Source organism: Leptosomus discolor, chromosome 2, assembly GCF_034619465.1.
Source record: "Leptosomus discolor isolate bLepDis1 chromosome 2, bLepDis1.hap2, whole genome shotgun sequence".
Lineage (NCBI taxonomy): Eukaryota > Metazoa > Chordata > Aves > Leptosomiformes > Leptosomidae > Leptosomus > Leptosomus discolor.
The window spans coordinates 93,327,074-93,348,585 of record NC_141392.1 but is presented as its reverse complement, the minus strand read 5'-3'; the positions used below and the strand labels follow the sequence as shown (position 1 = coordinate 93,348,585).

Sequence of the window (21,512 nt, the reverse complement as noted above, 5' to 3'; positions counted from 1 at the left end):
TTGTATGATGAATGAAGTTCAGTCCAGTTGGTGGCCGGTCACAAATGGTGTTCCCCAGGGCTCAGTTCTGTTTAGTATCTTTATCAATGATCTGGACGAGGGGATCAAGTGCATCCTCAGTAAGTCTGCAGACAACACCAATTTGGGCAGGAGTTGATCTGCTGGAAGCTAGAAAAGCTCTACAGAGGGATCTGGACAGGGTAGATTGATGGGCTGAGGCCAATTGTATGAGGTTCAACTAGGCCAAGTGGTCACAACAGTGCCATGCAATGCTACAGGATTGGGGAAGAGTGACTGGAAAGCTGCCTGGCAAAAAAAGGACCTGGGGGTGCTGATCGACAGCTGGCTGAACATGAGCCAGCAGTGTGTCCAGGTGGCCAGGAAGGCCAAAAGCATCCTGGCCTGTATCAGAAGTAGCGTGGCCAGCAGCAGTAGGGAAGTGATTGTGCCCCTGTACTCGGCACTGGTGAGGCCGCACCTGGAGGACGGCATCCCTTCCCTCCAGTGTGTCGACTGCACCACACAGCTTGGTATCATCAGCAAACTTGCTGAGGGTGCACTCAATCCCACTGTCCGTGTCACCAACAAAGATGTTAAACAGCGGCAGTCCCAATACTGAGCCCTGAGGAACGCCACTCATCACTGGTCTCCACAGGGACATCGAGCCGTTGACCACAACGCTTTGAGTGTGACCACCCAGCCAACTCCTTATGCACTGAGTGGTCCATCCATCAAATCCATGTCTCTCCGATTTAGAGAGAAGGATGCTGTGTGGGACAGTGTCAAACACTTTGTACAAGTCCAGGTAGATGACATCAGTTTCTCTTTCCTTATTAACCACTGCTGTAATGCCGTCGTAGAAGGCCACTAAGTTTGTCAGGCATGATTTGCCCTTAGTGAAGCCATGTCGGCTGTCACCAATCATCTCCTTATTTTCCATGTGCCCTAGCATAGTTTCCAGGAGGATCTGCTTCGTGATCTTGCCTGGGCACAGAGGTGACACTGACTGGCCTGTATTTCCCTGGGTCTTCCTTTCTTCCCATTTTGAAAAATGGGGGTTATGTTTCCCCTTTTCTGGTCGGTGGGAACTTTGCTGGACTGCCAAAACTTGTCAAATATGATGAAGGGTGGCTTAGCCACTTCATCCACCAGTTCCCTCAGGACCTGCAGATGCCTATCTTCAGGTCCCATGGACTTGTGCATCTTCAGGTTCCTTAGATGGTCTTGAATATGATCTTGTTCCTACAGTGGGTGGTTCTTCACTATGCCAGTCCCTGCCTTTGCCATCTTCAGCTTGGGCAGTGTGGCTGGAGCACTTGCCACTGAAGACTGAGGTTAAAAAGTCATTCAATACCTCAGCCTTCTCCGTATCCTGGGTAGCCAGGCCTCCTGTTTCCTTCCAGAGAGGGCTCACATTTTTCCTAGTCTTCCTTTTATCACTGACATACCTATAGAAGCTTTTCTTGTTGCCCATGATGTCCCTGGCCAGATTTAATTCTATCAGGGCTTTGGCTTTCCTAACTAGATCCCTGGCTACTCGGATCCCTGTCCTTGCTTCCATCCTCTGTAAGCTTCCTTTTTGTGTTTGAGTTTGTCCAGGAGCTCCTTGTTCATCCATACAGGTCTGGCATTTTTGCCTGACTTCCTCTTTGTTGGGATGTATCGCTCCTGAGCTTGGAGGAGATGATCCTTGAACATCAACCAGCTTTCTTGGGCCCATCTTCCCTCCAGGGCTTTATCCCATGGTACTCTACCAAGCAGGTCCCTGAAGAGGCCAACATCTGCTCTCCTGAAGTCCAGGTTAGTGAGCTTGCTATGTGCCCTCCTCACTGCCCTAAGGATCTTGAACTCCACCATTTCATGGTCGCTGCCGCCAAGGCTGCCCTTGAGCTTCACATTCCCCACCAGCCTCTCCTTGTTGGTGAGAACAAGGTCCAGTATAGCACCTCTCCTCATTGGTTCCTCTATCACTTGGAGAAGAAAGTTATCATTCATGCGTTCCAGGAACCTCCTGGATTGCTTATGCCCAGCTGTGTTGTCCCTCCAACAGATATTGGAGTGGTTGAAGTCCCCCATGAGGACCAGGGCTTGTGAATGTGAGGCTGTTCCTATCTGTCTTATAGAGAGCCTCATCCGCTTGGTCTTCTTGGTTGGGCGGCCTATAGCAGACCCCCACTATAATGTCACCTGTCCCTGCTCCCCCCTCCCCCTTTACTTCTGATCCATAAGCTCTCAGTTAGCTCCTCATCCATCCCCAGGTGGAGCTCCAGGCACTACAGCTGGTCATTGACATAGTCTTGTTGTATTTGATTAGCTTTACTAACAAGTGTCTTTGACTTGTTTCCAGTTTTGTTTCATTTTGTTTGGGGGCAACGTACGATTGCATTGTATGGTAAAGAGCTTCACTCAAGGTGTAGCAAAGGCAGACTAAAATGCCTGTGAAGAAAGGGATTTACTGGTGCTGCTTGGAGTATTCATAGGTAGAGAAAACATGGGATAGTTCTTCTCCTTGACATAGAAAGATTATACAGCTCCTTTCTGTGGTTGAGGCAAGAAATCTTAAGCTAATCATTTTTCATCAGGGTAAGCTGAAGAAATACACTAAGCATGGGACCAGCTTAAAAACAAATGTTTAGCAGAAGGGTGCGTGAATTCTGTTTTTTAGGTGACATGTTTGGTTTATGTTCCCCTGGATCACTTTGGTTGGCTGTGTGTGCGTGTCTCTGTGTGTGCATGTGTGCTGGGGGTCAGCGGCAAGGATTTACATGCTTATTCATCCTGTTCGATGTGCCACAGAGGAGTAAGCTGAGCTGCCACCATACTGTGTTTCATCAGTTACTGCCAACCTTAGCCAAGCGGACACTTTCACCCCGGCTTAGGTACGCGCCAGGCTGAGACCCGCACCAGGGTGCTGTGCCACCTCCAGGTGCCAGGGTGAGGTCCTGCATGGCTTGAGACTGACGTGGCGCTCAATGTAGTTTACTTTTGCATGGACAGGCTGGCTAGTGACATGCCATGCGGTGCAGCCCCATTTGCATACAGCTGCTTTGCAGAACTGACCTCGTGCCCAGCATCAGACTCTGGAGGCTCTCATCAAAGCTGGAGTTTCAGCATCAGGACACAGTGTTGTAGCTAATCTTCACAGTGTTTGCAGTTATAAAACCTTTGAACTGATCTCCTAAAGCATACTTGCAGTTTAATGCAGGGTTTATTTTCCATGACACTGAAAATACATGAAACATAACCTATTTTATATTATATTGTGTTGTGGTTTAATGCCAGCTGGCAACTAAGCACCACACAGTAGTGCTTTTATAATATAAATACGTATGTATTTTATGCTATATATTATTTCATTATTAGATTTTATATTATATATAATATAAACCACATTATATAGGTTTTATATGTCATGTAAATAATTCTAGATATTATTTTATATGCATGTTTTAAATTTTAATTTATCTTACATAATTTTAATTCCTCCCATTTTCTCTTTACCAGAAAAAATAGCTTCACTTATAGGTGAGCTGCTTTTCTAAATAGACCCACTTTGGCTATATAAAATTGACATGTATCCTAAAAAGAAGATGTCTGTATTTCCAGGAGGTCATTTTAATTTCACATTAAAATATTTTGCGCACTCAGATGATTCCAATACATTGCAAATGAAAACTATAGATGGAGAGAAGGGTTCAAGATGGTTCATCTGTTTTGATCTCTTCACTGGAGTATTGCTCGGCTGATGAGCAAGAAAAATCCAAGTTTCTGTGCTCAGATCAGTTTTAGTGGACTCAATAGAACTGAAGTCAGTGACTAATGTAGCCATTTTCCATTGTTAGAAGAAAAAAAAAATCAGTAGAGTAGAAGTAATAACCTCTGGATTTCTTTTTAATTCCACTTCAGTGCCGAAACAGTATTACACATTTTTGTATAATTTCTTTCTCTATGTGCCACTGCCATACATCCCTGTCTTACTGTTTTCCAACAGCAATAAAAGTCAATTTCCACACTCATCTGTGTTTATCTCTTTCAAGTATCTTTATATGCGAAACTATTTCACTTTCCTATTTCTAAAAATACCAAGTTATTTTGCATCTTGAAAAAAGATTACAAAAGGAAGTGGAATCACCAAGTTGTTTTGCTTGTAATGACAATTAAGATGGTTTCTATCCAGAGGGCGTTATATATTTGAAAACACAAAGACCTTTTGGCTGGAGTGACAACAACATCTGCAAAAATCAAACAGCGTCATACATCCCAAGAATTTCCTGAAGATATCCTGCCAATTACTTTTACTAGTAGGTGACGATTAATCATAACCTGTCTGGCATCTGAGCAGAGAGATCCGATCCCTGACCAGAAAGAAAAGCTATATTCAGGCATAGCTCAAAGCAAATTTTGCCAGGACTCCAGATCCTGAGTACCATTATTTTTAGTATATGCAGAACTCAGATTACCTCATATTGCTTGGGCTTTTTTGTTGTTGTTGATGGTGGCGTTTAGGCTTTTTTTTTTACTGTAAAATTGGGGCCTTATTGTAAATCAGCTTTTTGTGGGAGGTGCAGAACTCAGCTTCCTGCCTCTCCCAAATGACTAGAGATGTTCAGGTGATACAATTCAATGGATGACATTATTCTGAGTTTTTTTATAGGCAGAGAATAATGCTTGAGTGTATCATATTTCAGAGAGTGAATTCAGGTGACATCAATAAACCATATGTCTCCAGATTAGTCTCTAAAAATCCAGTTTGCGTATTTTGACAATCTTGCACATACTCAATTGTACTTTATCAATAAATTGTTCTGCTTCTTCCAGTGGGATAATTTAGAAAAGATGATGGTATTCATCATCTTTCTAAATATGGTAATATTGATTATCTCTCTCTTCAGAGTGTAATTACAGGTTTAATCCTTAAAAAGAAAAAAAAAATCTGTTAAGATTCTAGACATTTTAAAGATCAAAATATTTAAAATTCTTGGTTTCTGGGGTAAATACTTATTAAAGGTCACTGGAAGTTCAGCCTATATTAGACCAAATTTTTCTGCCATAACTATGTGAAATATCCCACTGATTTCATAGCAAAGGGACTATTCACAGAGCAAAGGAACTGCCACCTGGTAAAAACATTACAATTTGCTTCTTTTCAGATTAACCGTTGCAGCATACTCTAGTCATGATTTTTTTTCTTTGCCCTCTTGAACCAGTAGAGGGAAGTGGTTAATCCCTTATTTGAAACTAAAAGCATTTTTGCAGCCAGTTATGATGAAATGACCTTTTCTGTTCTATGACCTTTCTCAACAAGTGCTCAAGGAATAATGGTACAATTATTTCTCTCTCTGAATACCCCTCTATTAGGGTATTCAGAAGCCTTAAACTCTATGAATGTCTTGTCTTTTTTTTCAGTTCAGCTAGCCCACAGGAGCATAAAATACTCCAAGGCCAAATTCAATACTAGGCTGTGCAAAAAGGCTGCTGTTCCTACAGACAAGTTTGTATAAACAGACCTTTTCCTTTAGGAATCAGAAAAAGAGCAATCTTATTTTCACATACTGCTCTATGGCCTAAGCCAGGTGTCAATCATTAAGCCATACCTTAAACTGCTTTAAATTGCCAATTTATATCAGTTTAGGATAGAGCCCATTGAATATATTTTTGTTATCATGTTTCTGTAGTGTGACATGCTCAAATACAGTGCTCTGGAATGTGCGTTGTGTTAACTTTGTGCTGTAGTTTCTCATTAAAATTTGAAGTATATTTCTACATTGATTAGATGATACCCTCTAGTCTGGCCCGCTAGTATCATAGACAAATTGAAAGGAGTTCTGAGAACAGCCATAAACACAATGAAGCTGCTGGAAGGACTGATGTACAAAGAGATATTAGAAAAACTAAAATGCTGGTCCCTTCCAGCACTCACACCTCCTAGCAACTCAGAATAGAAAGTTGTTAATTATTTCTATGTAATTGTTGTAAATCTGGATTAAAACTTATTTAAACTCCTCAGCGAGTGAGAATAATTGCTCACTCCATTGCAATATGCATGCATAACCTGTGTTGTGGTTGGCAGACAGAGCCAGTGTCAAAGCACCCTTGGTACTCTTAGTCAATTATGGAGCCCAGTGGCTCTACAACATCACAGAACCGGAGTGCTAGTTTTTTCAGGAGTAACTTTGAAATTTAGGATAATGAACTGTCCTGAGTATTATTCATAAGAAATGACCACTACAGAGAAAGCCATGTGTGTTCTCTGGGTCACAGAGAATAACTCTAGACCAAAATCAAACCTTAGAAGGACAGCCTAAGGATAGCCTAAATTTGGTCTTAAGGTTGCCAGTTAATTTCCTTTGTGAGTTAATGCAGCTGGAGGCTGGATAAACCACACTTGAGATTTTCTGCTTATTCCTGCAGTTTTGGGAGCAGATGTGTCCTAATCTTGTCCTAGCTCATTGCCTCTCTGTACTGTTTTGTAGCCAGAGCAGACACAGTAACTGATAGCCATTGCAATTTCCTGTGTATTCTTAACAACAATGTGTAAACTCAGAGCATTTTCTGTGACTTTATGGTAAACACTATTTTGATGATATAGTGATGAACCTAAAATGATTAAATACTGTTCATTTTCTACTCAAATAAAATCAGAGAAAACAAAATCATTTGAAGGATTCGTTTAACCTTGGCTCAAAGTGTCATTTTTATGTAGAAGGAAAGGACGTCCCAACACATGAGCATTAAATGCAGCACCAGGAAAAGCTCTCACTAACATCTTCTTACACACTAAGACTTTGAAGAATATTAAAGAGAGAAGGATAATGCAGGTTTCTGTATTAGTTTGAGCATGTACACATGCTTTGAGCAGGTGAGAGTGTCACTAATTACATTTCCTAATATCATCCTGACATTCTTCCTGTAATTTAAGAGGTTGCCCTAACGGTACATCAAGGCTTTGGGATATTTTGCAATATCCGAGTATCCGAGTAAAGCTTCTGTGTTTAGCCTTTTACCTATACAGCTGGGTCTATTAGCATGATACCTTTGAATACTATAAAATCTCACAACATCCAAAAAGTTCGTAGTAGGAAAGTTACATTGAAAAGTCAGTAGTAGTAAAACAATCCGTTATGATTTGTGGTGCCTCCTTTTTTATCGTTATTAATCTCTCAGTCACAGAGTTGCCATTAGAAGTGCTAATAGCTTAGAAATGCTAACCACACCTCCATGTGTAACCCAAGTGGTCCAGAGTTTCTAACCAAGATTTAGCAAGATAAGGCAGCCCGACATTGTCCTTCCTCTGTGAAGTGAGGAACTCAGGCTGGCACATCTCTCATGAGCCATTCAAGTTTCAGGTTGTTGCATGACTGGGCTTCAGTTACTTGTCTTTATATATATATATATATATATGTCACTATTTTAGTGAGATTGGACAATATATAAGTGTAATCTATTACGCACAGCAGTTCTGGGTTCTTTTTTTTTTTTTTTCAGGGGGCCCCTCAGTTGTTAACATGGTGGCTGTCAACTTAAAAAGCCCTTGCTAAGTTACTATTAACAAAACTTTCATCTAATCTCAGGTGTTTCTTGAGAGGTACTAGGAGAAATGTCTAAAGCGGAAGAATTCATTGTTTGAAATTTATTTTGAAATGAAGTGTCCAAGAGTGAACATTGCAAAAGCTGCTGAGAAGATCTGAAATCTCAGACGATTTAACGAAGGAGGATGCTATCTGTAAGGATAGTATTTCTAAAGAGTGAATAGAATCAGCATCATAGCTGAAGAGACTATTAATGTTTTGGAAGATCATACACAAGATATTAGATTGAGAAAAAATCAAAGAAGTAGATTTGAATCAGAAACTTTGTCTTCTAGTGAGTCATTACAGAGAAGTTTGGAGTTATACTGTCCATTACTCACTCTCACATCCCAAATCTTCCTGGTGCTTTACAGGAAGATACAGAACAAAACTTGAGTCTCTATTTAATTAATTGAAATTTTGCTATTTACTTCTTCCTGATTTCCCAGTTTTGCCCCTAAAAGATAAAGAGGAAAATATTGATAGAAGTTTGCTAAAGCCTCCTTAAAATACAGAAATATGATGGAGATTTTAGCTAAATTCAAGTGGAATATGAAAGGAAGTACAGAAGAGTATTTTGCTGTTGTGCTTAAAAGAGGACAAATGGCACCTGAGGTATGTAGGATAAAAACATGCCAGGGAGAGAATCGTAAAGTACTTAACTTTTTTTTTTTCCCCAGGGTGTGCAGACACAAGAAAACCAAGCAAGTTTAACCTATTCAGAAGTGACTTTCAACTGTTGCAAACTTTTCGTTGGATTATGATTTCATTCCAAGAAGGGTTTATTTTGATTTATCTTACACCTGTTCCTGGCAAGTTAAACTATGCTGAAATAATGTGGCTGCCTGCCTTCCCTGCATCCAAGGGAAACACAGCCAGGGAGGGCTGCCTTAAGCAATGGACACACTCTTTCCTTCCCTATTCCCAGCCTGAAGAGTTGGTGGGGGTGGTTTTTGGGGGGTTGGGTGTATTGTAAGAAGATGAGAGAGCAAGGTGTGAAAGAACCACCAGCTTGCAAAGGCTCTCCTCCCTCCAACTGTTTTTTAAACATGTGCCAGTGCATTTTCTGCTCCCTTGTTTCCTCAGCCTCTCCTCCCTTTACCTCTCCCCATCCCTACCCTCCATCTAAAAGGGTATACACAAGTAGATAACTCCCTTGGACTAATACTTCAAAAACAGAAAAGAGAGTTATGCTCATGTTGGCTTCTTTGTCATGGTCAGAGGGGACCAGAGATCCTCAGCGGGGCTGAGGGTTCCCAGAGGCACAGGGCAGATGGTGTGCAGTGCTGGCGAAACTTAATTAATTTGATTTTTTTTTTCAGTGGAGGACTTCCAGGAAACTCCCTATTATAAAAAAAGCTGTCAGAACTCCTGGAATGGGCAGGGCCAAATCATTAGCTTTTGTAAAAAACTATCCTGTTGAGAGTGGTTGAGGGTAACCAAAACCTCCAGTAAGCACTTTAACAATTTCCAGACTGAGTGCATTTTTCATAGTATTTGGGTGACCTTACTCTTTTTTAAGTCCTAAGAATGATTTGCGGGAGTGCACACTGCTTTTCTAATGCTATCTGATCTGCTGCTAGCCAGTCACCACTAATTAAAAATGGCTGTTAGATTGCTGCTCTGCTCGGAGCAACGTGAGACAAGCCAAACTAACCTTGCCATCTTGTTAGTTAGCAGGGACACTCTTTCTTCAACACAGTTGGTATTGCGCAAGGCTTTCCAGCATGCTCTATGTGAGCCTCAGATCCAGATAAACACAGCTAAATATAGAAGTTTGCTTATAGGTGGGTACGTGTGTGCTACGTGTCGACACTTCCAGTATAGTCAGTCGAGATCCGGGGCTTAGTTCAGTGAAGTAAATAAAGGTGTCCCCGTTACATGATATTCTCTGCTCTCCAGCAAGTTCTCCTGTAAGGCACAGTCTTCCCAGGTCTGAGAGCATAGCTGCCAGACCTAAGGGATGCCTCAGATACCTTGAGACATCTCAGATGGGGCTGGCCAACTAAATTCAGGCAGCTGGATCAAGCCTTTTTTTGTGCCAAGCCCAGAGAACAAGTCAGCTGAGCAGCCAGCAGGAACCTTCCTGAGGATTAGCTGCACCTCTCTCAGTTGACATGATTTCCTTGTGCTGCATGGGGAGTTTAGACACTCACTTCACATGTAGACACCTAAATTTAAATATCTTCACATGGAGCGGAATCCCGCCTCAACTATTTTTCTGCTCTCCATAAGAATTTGTGATGTCTTTTAACTTTTCCTGGTCAGTTGTCCTGTTTCTGAATTCTCACCCAGACCTCCTTCATCTGGTTGTCATGCTGTTGAGACTTGTACTGTACAGAGACAGGCCAGGATACTTTATCCATTTCTGGCTCTTCTTGATCTCTGAACCTTTTGGATTTACATCTAGAAGCAAATCCACCTTTTCTGGTAGTCAATTATATAGTAACCACTTATAATCCACCTATGTAGTAGCCAAAGGCATTTTAAAATGTCAGAGCATAAGACAGGCAGAAAGTCAGCCTAGGACATTATGTCCAACAGTGACACCAGCCAACAGTGGATAGACAGAGAAGATTACACGAGCAAGGGTAAACGTACAGTGCTATTTCTCTGTAAGAGTCTCTCATCCTCCAACAGCCTGCTACTTTGAGACATCCTGAGCCAGAAGTGGGCTCTCAGTATTAATTAGCCTGGGATTAAATCTTCTCCCATGAGATCATCTCGCTGGCTTTGAACCTATGTAAACTTTTAGCACCTTGTGAGAAGGATTTTCACAACTAACAGGGCACTGCTTAAACCGCAGGCTGTCTTTACCCTTAGTATTGTAATAAGAGGACAAAGCTGTCCATAGGTGAGTTCAGAGAAATGCAGGATGTTTTGGGTATTTTGGGGTATTTGGTCCTTAACTTACTTTGGTGGCTGAGAAGAATGAACTAAGGCTACTTCCTACTGTACTGGAGCAGGCTAAGGAAACAGTCTCCTGCTTGTAGAACAGCCAGTCTCTCTCACCACTCGCCTGTGGGGGACCTTTTCACTTGCTGGGTCATTCTTGACCTGTAGGAGCTATGCTTGGGACAAGATGAGTGTTCATACTCAATACAAAAGAAGCAAAACTCGTGTAAACAAGAACTTCCTTCAGTTCTTCACCAGCAAACACAGGTTTAGGTTGTCCTTGCACAGAAACAAACAAACACCACAAAATCCTAAGATTTAAACCAGGTATTTCTCACAAAGGCTCTTAAAGCTTTTAAAGAAGGTCAGGAAATTAATTATGAGGTAATGAAGTAACAAAGAGCTTGTTCTGTGTTTTTCCACTCCGTGCGCAACACTGTGTCTGCCCCAATCATTGTAGAAGAACTTTATGCCTTCTCACAGCATCTGTGTGCCATCACTGTGCTTCTTCTTCTCATCTCCCCTTAAATGCTCTTCTGGCTTTAAGGGCAGTTGGCTGATTAGTTCCTGCAGAACAAACTCACTCTCACAGTTTGAATCTGTGACATGAAGAAATAAATCCTAATACTTGCTGGGCTTCAACAAACTTTCCAGGCTTCTGAGTACCCAGCACTGTATTTCTTCCTTTGCAGGACATGGTACATCAGGGGGGTTGTGTCCAGGAACTACATGCCTCAACCACATAGTGGTTGGAAATTAGGAAATTAATACATGTGCTTGTGAGTCTGGTTCCACTGGACTCCCACCACTGGGGCTGCTCTGTTTTTTTCTTACCTTTGTTTTCTTTTTTGCCTTTTCATAGGAAAGTTGCTATGGGAAAAGATACAAAGGGGAAAAGTTCTAACCCATCTACTGATTTTTACAGCTTGCTACCTCAGGCTTCAAAGCACCTGCATGAGGTTCCTTCAACATTGCTCCTCTTATCCATATATTTTCAAAATTACTACCCTCAGTTTTCACCCTAAAGGCTCCCAAGGCAGTTTTTGACACCAGCCCTGACCTTACATCCCTATCTCAAACAGGAATCTCAGTGCTTCTGACGCCCCCCATCACAGGAGTCTCTCTTTTGCCCCCTCATTCAGCTCATGTACATGTATGCATTATTTATTGGTACTTGGACATTAATGGTTTTTGTAATGTATTTCTTTCAGACATCATTGTTCTCATCGCTTCAATAGCAGTTGTTTCTGCAAAAACTCAGGGTAACATTTTTGCAACATCAGCACTGAGAAGTCTTCGTTTCCTACAGATCCTTCGTATGGTGCGCATGGACCGAAGAGGAGGCACTTGGAAATTATTAGGTTCAGTAGTTTATGCACATAGCAAGGTATGTAATTCTAGATGCTGATTTTGTCTGGTTGATATCTTCACTTGATGTGATTCAACAAGAGGCCAAGGAAGCAAACATTTTATCAGTTTGGAACAGAATACCTAAAATTTTCTGAAGTAACATCAATTATAATGAGCATTAGCACAGATACATCAGGCCATGTTAAATGCTAGCAGTTTTTAGAATATGTTGAAAATATTGTCCTTCATATGAAGTTGTAATTTGATATATGTTGGTGAAGCTGCTGAAGCGTCAAACCATAGGAGTAGATTCAATCCACTTTGAGAGAAAATTTGCATCCGTAGGGAAGCATTTTTAAACTGCTCGAATGCCAAAAAATTATATAGATCTTTTCATTATGTCTTCCTTGAAATGCCATTCTGTTCAGTCTTTGAAATGGATATTTATCTCTGATTTCTTTTATCTAGGAATTAATCACAGCCTGGTACATAGGATTTTTAGTACTCATCTTTTCATCATTCCTGGTTTATCTGGTGGAAAAAGATGCAAATAACCAGTTCTCCACATATGCAGATGCTCTCTGGTGGGGCACAGTAAGTACAGAAAAGTAATATGCACTCTTTAACCGGTACGCTAAAATGCTTTGAATTTCACCTAATGTGGATTTTAACTTAGTGTGCTGTTCAGTCAATTGTTTTCACTGGCAGAAAATTGGTCTGAGAAGCTCCCTCCTCCAGCTATTCATTAGCCCATCCATAGTTCATTTCACCCCATCCTGCAGAACAGCTGTTTATGTGTTTCTGCTGCAAACCAGATGACTAAATCTTCAAGGGAGGAAAGCATTTTATTTTTTAACCCAGATCTTTTCAGTAATACAGTTTGTAATACAGTACCACAAAGAGCTGCTTTGATCCAAATAAGAGAGCTGTAAGCTGCAGTGCAGGAAGATGAACAAGTGTCGGGAAAGAAAGAGGGAAAAAATTCTTACATCAGCTTTGTGATGAAGGGAAGAGTATCATCAGTGCCCTTAAAATGATGTTGTTTATTCTTCCTCTGTACCTTGAGTAAAAAAAGCAAGAATAAATATTCCCATTCTGGTTCAGTAGTGTTATTTTTACAGGTGTAAAAGCCCTGATTTAGTTGAGCTCATGCTTAGCTATCAAATCAAATGTTTTTGCTTTGTTGAAAAATGTGGAATCTAAGCACGTTCCTGACTGCTTTTCTGAAAGAAGGAGGATTATATGAATGCTTACATGTTTCAATAAACTAGGTTTTAAATGAACAATGAAAAACTAGATCTGAAATTTTGAAAAATATTTTACGGTATAATGTGTAGGGTTTTTTGCTTATAAATGCCCTATAGTGAGCTAGACTCCTGCACTTTGTGGGAGTTACTTAGGCAGCTTAAGAAATCTGCCCCAGCAAAGCCTATGGCAGAGCTATTGCCAGGCAGTATAAAACTGCTATTCTTTTCCTTCTGATGCAATAGAACAAACGCCATGAGCTCTGACAGCGTCTGGATAGTGAAATGATGCCTGTGAGATCATTAATGCTGACATAACCTAGAGCACTCATTAGTTTTCTTAGATTAAGTGCAAGACCTGAACCAGCCTCTGCCACCTTTCCTCATCAGAGGCATGCAGAAATGCAGCTTTCTTACCTCAGACCTTCTGCTGACAAGACTTCATCTGGATTCAGTAGTACCTGCAGGCTCAGAGCATGCATAGATGAACTGTGCAAAAGCCCTTTCCAAAATGCTTTAAATCCATGAGAAATAATTCTAATAAGTTTTGTTTACATTTTGAGCAAAGGTCAAGTTCATTTTCTATTAGTAGGCCTTGCTTGTGTATTTGAAATTTGCTCTCTATGGGTTAATCATTTCTTACATGTCTTCCCTAGAGAGTGTATTTCTGTGTTATCAGTGCACAAAATTCAGAGCTTGGAAAAGCCAGACCTAGGAGGTCTTACTTGTGCATTTACAAATGCACGGAAACATTTTTTGTGAAACTTGTTGCTATAGAGCATGAAGGCAGATCTCTGAAAAAATAAAAATTTTTATCCTGTAATCCAAATGCATGTAAAACTTATATTGGCTAAAATCATGAGAGAAGATTTTGCCCTCAGTCATATCACTGTAGTTTATTTTGTTTTACTTTTCTTCAAAAGCTGGGGTCTACATTTGGCTTAAATCTGCATAACCTGCCTGTATTGACACAGTTGTGAAGCATCTGACTTGGGATTCTGGTGTCCTTGCTGATGGGTACCCTGTCTCTGGCAGTCTGCAAACACCGTTGCCCCTTTGGGGGTGGCAGTGGAGATGTGGTCCTGCGAGAGACCCTCCTATGGCAGTGCATGGGTCTGGGAATGCATGTTTCCAGCCATTCAGTTCTCCAGGAAACACCCTCTACCTCTTTACAAAGCCGTGTGTGACAGCACTTTATAGGCAGGGAGTTTGGACTAAGCAGAGGATTGCACCCACCTGCCAGCAGGCAATAGTGAGGTGAAACATGCATAAGGAACAGGAAAGTCCCAGCAAACTCAGACCTCAAATCTGACATAGAATCACAGAATCACAGAATCATAGAATGGTTGGGTTGGAGGGGATCTTTGAAGGTCATCTAGTTCCAACCTCGCTGCCATGGGCAGGGACACCTTCCACTAGACCAGGTTGCTCAAAGCCCCATCCAGCCTGGCCTTGCACACTTCCAGGGAAGGGGCAGCCACAGCCTCTCTGGGCAACCTGCTCCAGTGTCTCACCACTCTCACAGTGAGGAATTTCTTCCTTACATCTAATCTAAATCTACCCTCTTTCAGTTTGAAACCATTACCCCTTATCCTATCACTACAGGCTCTGATCAAGAGTCCCTCCCCATCTTTCCTGTAGGCCCCCTTGAAGCACTGGAAGGCCGCTATAAGATCTCCCCAGAGCCTTCTCTTCTCCAAGCTGAACAATCCCAACTCTCTCAACCTGTCCGCACAGGGAAGGTGCTCCAGCCCCCTGATCATCTTCAGTGGTCCTCCTCTGGACTCGCTCCAGCAGGTCCATATCTTTCTTATAACTATGCTGGGGGCCCAAGAGCTGAACACAGTACTCCACGTGGGTTGTCACCAGAGCGGAGTAGAGGGGGAGAATCACCTCCCTCGACCTGCTGGCCACGCTTCTTTTGATGCATCCCGGGATGCAATTGGCTTTCGGGGCTGCGAATGCACGCTGCTGGCTTGTAGTCAGTTTTTCATCCACCAGCACCCCCAAGTCCTTCTCCACAAGGCTGCTCTCAATCCACTCATCACCCAGCCTGTATCTGTGCTTGGGATTGCCCCAACCCAGGTGCAGGACCTTGCACTTGGCCTTGCTGAACTTCATGAGGTTCTATGGACCCACCTCTCCAGCCTATCAAGGTCCCTCTGGATGGCATCCCTTCCCTCCAGCGCATTGGCCGCACCACACAGCTTGGTGTTGTCGGCAGACTTGCTGAGGGTGCACTCAATCCCACTGTCCATGTTGCCCACAAAGATGTTAAACAACACCGGTCCCAATACTGACCCCTGAGGAATGCATCATCTGACATCTGACTGAGGCTTATGTTGGATTCAGATCCTTCTCCCTGAGCAGCTGTAGCAGCAGGAACAAGATCTTTATTTTAGAATTTGCTTCTCCACTACTTGCTGACTGCTATTTTTTAAGGAAAAACCCCACTAAGAAATAATCATTGTATAAAGTGCTGCTTAAAATATGTTGTACACTACGAAGTGCAAATGTATGACTCATAGGTCAGATAAGTAGTGCAACTGAGAAAATAGGAATCTTTTCTTGACATCAGCAGGAAAAACACCAAATTGTAATCAAAAACCTGAAAATAATCCATATTGTGTATTTCTATATCTTTTTTTCTTTCCTCAGTGTGACATGAATACATTTAAATTTTTAATGTGCTTAAGTGCACAAAGTTACTGAAAATCCATGTTCCCCCCTTACCTGTTATCTTTGCCATTTTAATAGTAGTATTTTTTTTGTATAATATGTAAAACAGTATGTGGGAAATGCATAATGTGCTTCTTAGTCATGGTTGTTTTTACTGCCAGAGTAACCCACATGCAGATTTTGAAAAGGTCAGATTATGTGGCATTCTAGGGGAAATCAATGCTTAGTCTCATTGATTTGTTTATTTGCAAAAGTTGTTCTAACTTAAACCACAGAATATCTACCAAATCCCAGACTGATTTCTGTGATGGTGGAGGTACAAGAAAGAAAGTGCATTGAAGTCAGGTGCAAAAAATTGCCCTAAATTTCAAGCTTTTAGAGGCACTTATGCCCCCCCTTACAGGACCAGACCTAGCATGCAGTAATTAACCCATTCATTAATTCAGATTATTTGAGGGCCATACCCTGATATGGTCATTTCACTGCCTCCATTTCTGAAGCCCGTATTTTTACACTGAAATGAAAGGCAGGATATAGCATCTTAATTTACATATGAATACTCCACTGTATTTGCAATTGCATGTTTTACTGTGCAACCTGCAGTTTGAACATCATGCTAATGTTACTATTGTGAATATTCTTGTGGTTGGGTTCCCCATAGTGCTGCCTAACACAGCAGCGCACAACAGCGTGTGGTACATGAAGAGCTCAAGTTCAAAATTTGCTTTGGTAGAGAAGGTAAATTCATTTAACAGAATAAAATAATTAAACTGTACAGGAATAAAAGGTCAATTCAAAAACTTAAGTATTTCAAAATCAAACCATGCATGGTTTTCTGAAAACTGCTAGTGTTAGCTAGAACTGTGTGTGCTTATAGTAGCATTTAATTTGTACATTAATTAAGTTTACCTGCAAATGTAATGCAATTACTATTCCTGTCTCTCTTACACATTTCACAGAGTTTCTCTTAATAAGTCATTATTTTCTAGTAGTATCCAGTAGTTATCTCGATATTTGTCTCCAGTTGGATACAGAATGGCTCTGGCATAACACAGTGACCTGTAGGTGAACAAACATATTACAATGAATGATATTGTCACAATTACTAGCTCACATGAGTTAATATTGATGATGTTTTTCCCATTTAATGTAATGATAGCTTGAGCAAACTACGTTCTTTTCAGTTAATTGATACCAGGAAAAGATTCAAAAGCTAAGTGCTGCTAGCAGAGCATAAAACAACATCAGAAAGAAATATTAGGGTAGGGGAGAGCCTCCTGGGTCCTATCTCATCTAATTGAAGGCACCTAGGTTATATAATCACAGCCATTGTTATATTACCTTACTTATTATTAGCATATTTATTAGCTCCGGCAATGAGATATAACAGAAGTTCTATCATCGTTGTGAGATTTGAGTTTAGCCAGGTGACACTGCCTGCCTTGGCTGGTCTGTCCAGACACCTCATTTACAGAAGCAACCAAAATGGAGTGTTTTGCATCTGGTACAAAAGACAGGACTCAGATAGCTCATTTAGTCATGTAGGAGTGTGATTCAGTTGCTTGAACATAGGCGTACAGTTTCCTGGAAGATCTGTTGGAGCATCTGCTGCCTTTCCTGTGGGAGGTCCCTGTTCAGAAGCCCTAGGGCATCTCAGGTGGCACTAGACATTTGTTTTCAGGCAAGCCTAAGTCCTACATTTTAGGACAGGAGGACTTACCTGCCAGAGGAATCTCTCTTTCCATTGTGCATGTTGCAGTGACCAGATCATGCTAAACCTCAGTATTTTATTTTTCCAGTTGGATGAAGTGAATCCTATTCAAATAAACTCTAAAAGTTTGGTTTATTGTCCTGGTTTAGTCTGTGTTGAATAGACACACGGCTGCTCAGCAGGTATCCCCAGACATGATTTGCACACCTTGTTATTTCTTTTACTGTATCTTGATCATCTTCTTCACTACTTTGCTTCCTCTGAACAAGTCTTCTCTCAAATAAACAACCTGTCCCTAATTACCTCCACAGGTTTGCTACAGATTTTGTAGTTCTGTTACCGAAGCTTTGTATGGTGCTTGTATGGTACCACTGATGCAGTCACCTAAGTGCTGTTGTCCTTGCAAGATTATAATACCTGAAATAGTCCCAAATAATTTCCTCCAGTCACCTTCGAACTTTGGTCACTTCTCCCTTGATCACCCGTGGGATTCAGCCTTCCCTCACAGTGCTAGCTGTAACTTCTGTCTGCTTCTTACATTATTATCAGTAACATCTGGAAATTTCTCATGTTGTCATGATCTCATGTCCAGTAGTTTTCCACACACTGTTCAGTTAATTTAACCTCAGGATTATGCCAGTCAGGGCCTGGCCAGTGGTTTAGTCATTCACTTGCAGCAGTAACAAAGACACGGAGGATTATTCCCGAACTTGACCCTGAAGTTGTCTGGAAAAATATTTTCTTAGTTGTGTGATGAGAGGAATATAAAATGAAGATCAAATCCATTTGTTCAATGTTGAGTAAGATGATACAGCATGGTGCTGACACCTATACGCCCATGTAAAGACCATCCTGAGATAAAACAGCTCAAAGTGAGCAAGAAGCCACTGATATTCTTAATTATAGACTGATACCATTGAATCCTCGGGACCTAAAAGAATGGGGGGAAGGACTTTAATATGGCCTTGTTATTTTCTTTGGAGAAATTCCAGAGATACAGTCTGTGTGATTGCTACTGGTTTTGGATCGCTCCCAGATGTTAGATCCCAAAGGTTCAACTTTATCTTTGACTTCTTCGGAAGATGGTTCGGTGGCGATATCATTAATATGCAGATGACACTTAGTTCTGTTTCCTTCTTGTCAGCCCAGGCAGGAGATATCTCTGTACTTTCCAGAGTCTGGAAGAGATAGGGAGATGGACGGAAGCCAAGAAACTGGGCTCGTTCCAGAGCTTCAAACTGCTTCGCAATGACTGGCCTGGAAACAAATTTTGAGGAACTTTTATTCAGGGATTCATTTGTTCAAGTGCTTCATTGCTCTTGGAGTCTTAATAGCTTCAAACTGTTCTGCACTTGTCCTCTGATAAGAAGAGCTGGGAATCCCTTCTTCAGCAAACAAAGGAAAACCAAATCAAGCCCCTCTGCCAGGCCAAGAATGTGGTTGCATCATCTCACCTCTGCCAGAAAAGAAGGAGCTGCTTTCCCACCTCCCTTCCTCTTTGTCACTCAATCTCAGCCACACACTGCCTTGTGCAGGCTCTGCAGCTTGTTAGGTGCCTCCATGAGCTAACACATCTCACTGAAACAGCAGAAACAAACCACACAGAAATGTGGATCATTGTCTCCACCTTCCTGGGTTGCATTGGTTCTCCAAAGAGTTCAGCAAAAGCTGTGAAGACAGAATGGAGCAGGGAAGTGAAGCAGAGCAAGGAAGGAGAGCGAGACCTGATGAGCACGCAAGGTGGTATGTCTGTGACCAGGCTAGCATTACAAAACTGGAGACTTGATAACCACTTGAAATTTCGGCTGCAACCTTAATTCAGCTCATTCTCTTTTAGTCACTATGGCTTTCTCAGGGTAAATTACACCCACAGCTTGCTCCCAACAATGGGAGCAATTAAAAGTACTGTTTACTATCTACAGAGCCCTAAATAGTTGAAATCTAATTACTTCCAAAAGACTTTCCTTCTTTTGTCCTGTGGTGACCCTGGCATTAAATAGAATTGCTTTGGCCGTCTTGCCTAGGAATGAACTTTGAGGAAGCTGGAAGCAAAATAATGTCTCTAGAAGGCATTTTCCTGAAGAAATCGTTCCTGCCAGAATATTTGCTAAGCCTGAACTTGCCCACATTTGGTACGATGTAAAATAATTCTCCATGCACATGTTCTCCACTAAAAACAGGCCCTGGAGTCCTTGGCATTCAGCCTACTGTTGTCTATCTTTGTCCGTTAACATCGTGTGCTGTTGCCTCAGCACGTGCCCCGCAGCCTCCCACCCAGCCTTCAGAAATCTTCCGCTCTGCCCACACCTCCTCTAGCTGCCTACACCAGGCAGCAGGGTGGGTCCAAACTCCCCAAGGGGGAAGCGCAGAGACATGACTTTCTCCTGCCAGTCCAGTCCCCAGGTTTGGGACTGGTACACTTCCCAGGCCAGGAGTAGCCTGGAGGACATTTTCTTGGGTTGGGGAAGATGCTCAGCCACACACAGACATGAAGCCATAATCTTTTGCCTTGGGGATATGCACAGTAAACCACAAGCACACACATACTGGTGGCATTTGCATATAGACTGCATTTCTACATGGCCTGCAGTCAATGCATTGCATCTGGAGAGCCCTCCCATGTGTACCAAACTCTGCCGCCATCTGCGCTGTTGCTACATGGCAGAGGTGCCAGCCTCCGCAGCACAGCTTTTGAAACATCCGTATGTTGAGCCTCTGATTGCACTCACCACATGAAGGGATTACAGATGCCCTCCTCTTTCTCTTTGACCTCTCCCCACCTAGATCTGAGTTAACACTGTCCAACAGTCTAAGGTACCTCCACATCTGCTGCTGTGTATTAGTCTTTGGAGGTTCATGTCAGGAGTGGTACAGGTATATCTGAGCCTGTCATAAGGAAGGGGAAAGGACCAGGAACTTCTTAAAGTTCCTTCCAGCTTTTGATTTGTGGAGTTTTTGTGTTTCAGAAGATGATCCCCTTCAAATTGTACTGATGGGCTTGTAGAAAATGCAGCTGCTTCTTGCTGTTCCTTTGATTTTATCTCATCTGTGAACTTCAGCTTCCTTTTAGTCCTACTGCATTTTTCCAATATGATCTCTGTGTAATTTATGTTTGTGTAGTTGTGCAAATGCATCAGTTATATTTCTCTGCAGAAAACAGATTAAACACCTTTACATCCATAGAAAAGAACACTTTTGTCGTTTGTCTCAACTTTGAGATCCCAGACCTTCTGGTTTATTATTTTTAAAACTGATTTATTGCATATTTAGGTATTTTTCTCACATTTATTATTTATCTCAGTTTTATTCAGTTGTAAACAGTATTAGATTTTCATAGAAAAATATATTAATGTTAATTTATTTATACTTGTTTTTCTTTTAGAAAATTTATTTATGTTTGTTTTTCTTTATATGTACTTCATGTGTCTTGGATTATTTAGTGGAAATGCTGTTTCATGCCATGTAAATAATCTGCCACTAATCCCTCAGTGGCTTCTGGTAAACCACGATGCTCATTTATTTCTTTTTAGATCACATTGACAACCATTGGCTACGGAGACAAAACTCCTCTTACTTGGCTTGGCAGGTTGCTTTCTGCAGGATTTGCTCTACTTGGCATTTCTTTCTTTGCACTACCTGCTGTGAGTATGCCTCTAAATTTGTAAAAAGGTAACAGAAACTTCAGCATCTCTTACCACTGTTATGATACAAAAAGCTGAAAGACGCTCTGTACATGAAGAAGAGCTGTTTAAGGCTTTTTGCTGTGTGACGACATTGGTGAACTGCTATCCAAAATCCAAACGAAAGGTTTAGTGTTGCTGTCATTGCTTGAGTTATGAGGGCTTTCTTTGGCAAGGACAAAACTGGGAAATAATCCTAGATTACGTCGCATACTATTGTGTAAGGCTGAAATTCTGTTCTTTTGTTATGAACGGTGGCTCATATATATATATATTACTGCTTTTCTTTCAGATTTTTGAAAAAAAATAGCTGATACATTTTTCTGAATTAGGTTCTACTGAAAAAAAAGTGAGATATTTCTAATAGGTTGTATGATCGTTTTCA

The 21,512-nt window shown here is 41.5% G+C and overlaps 1 protein-coding gene across 5 annotated transcripts in view; it reads left to right on the top strand.

The window, feature by feature from the left end:
- KCNQ5 (potassium voltage-gated channel subfamily Q member 5) overlaps window positions 1–21,512 on the top strand; it is a 297,146-nt gene that overhangs the window by 233,940 nt on the left and 41,694 nt on the right. For all 5 annotated transcript variants that reach the window (XM_086461473.1, XM_086461471.1, XM_086461470.1 and 2 more), the window contains exons 4-6: window positions 11,675–11,850; window positions 12,282–12,407; window positions 20,978–21,088. In XM_086461473.1, coding sequence (XP_086317599.1) covers window positions 11,675–11,850; window positions 12,282–12,407; window positions 20,978–21,088 — 413 coding nt within the window. The remainder of the gene's footprint in view (window positions 1–11,674; window positions 11,851–12,281; window positions 12,408–20,977; window positions 21,089–21,512) is intronic.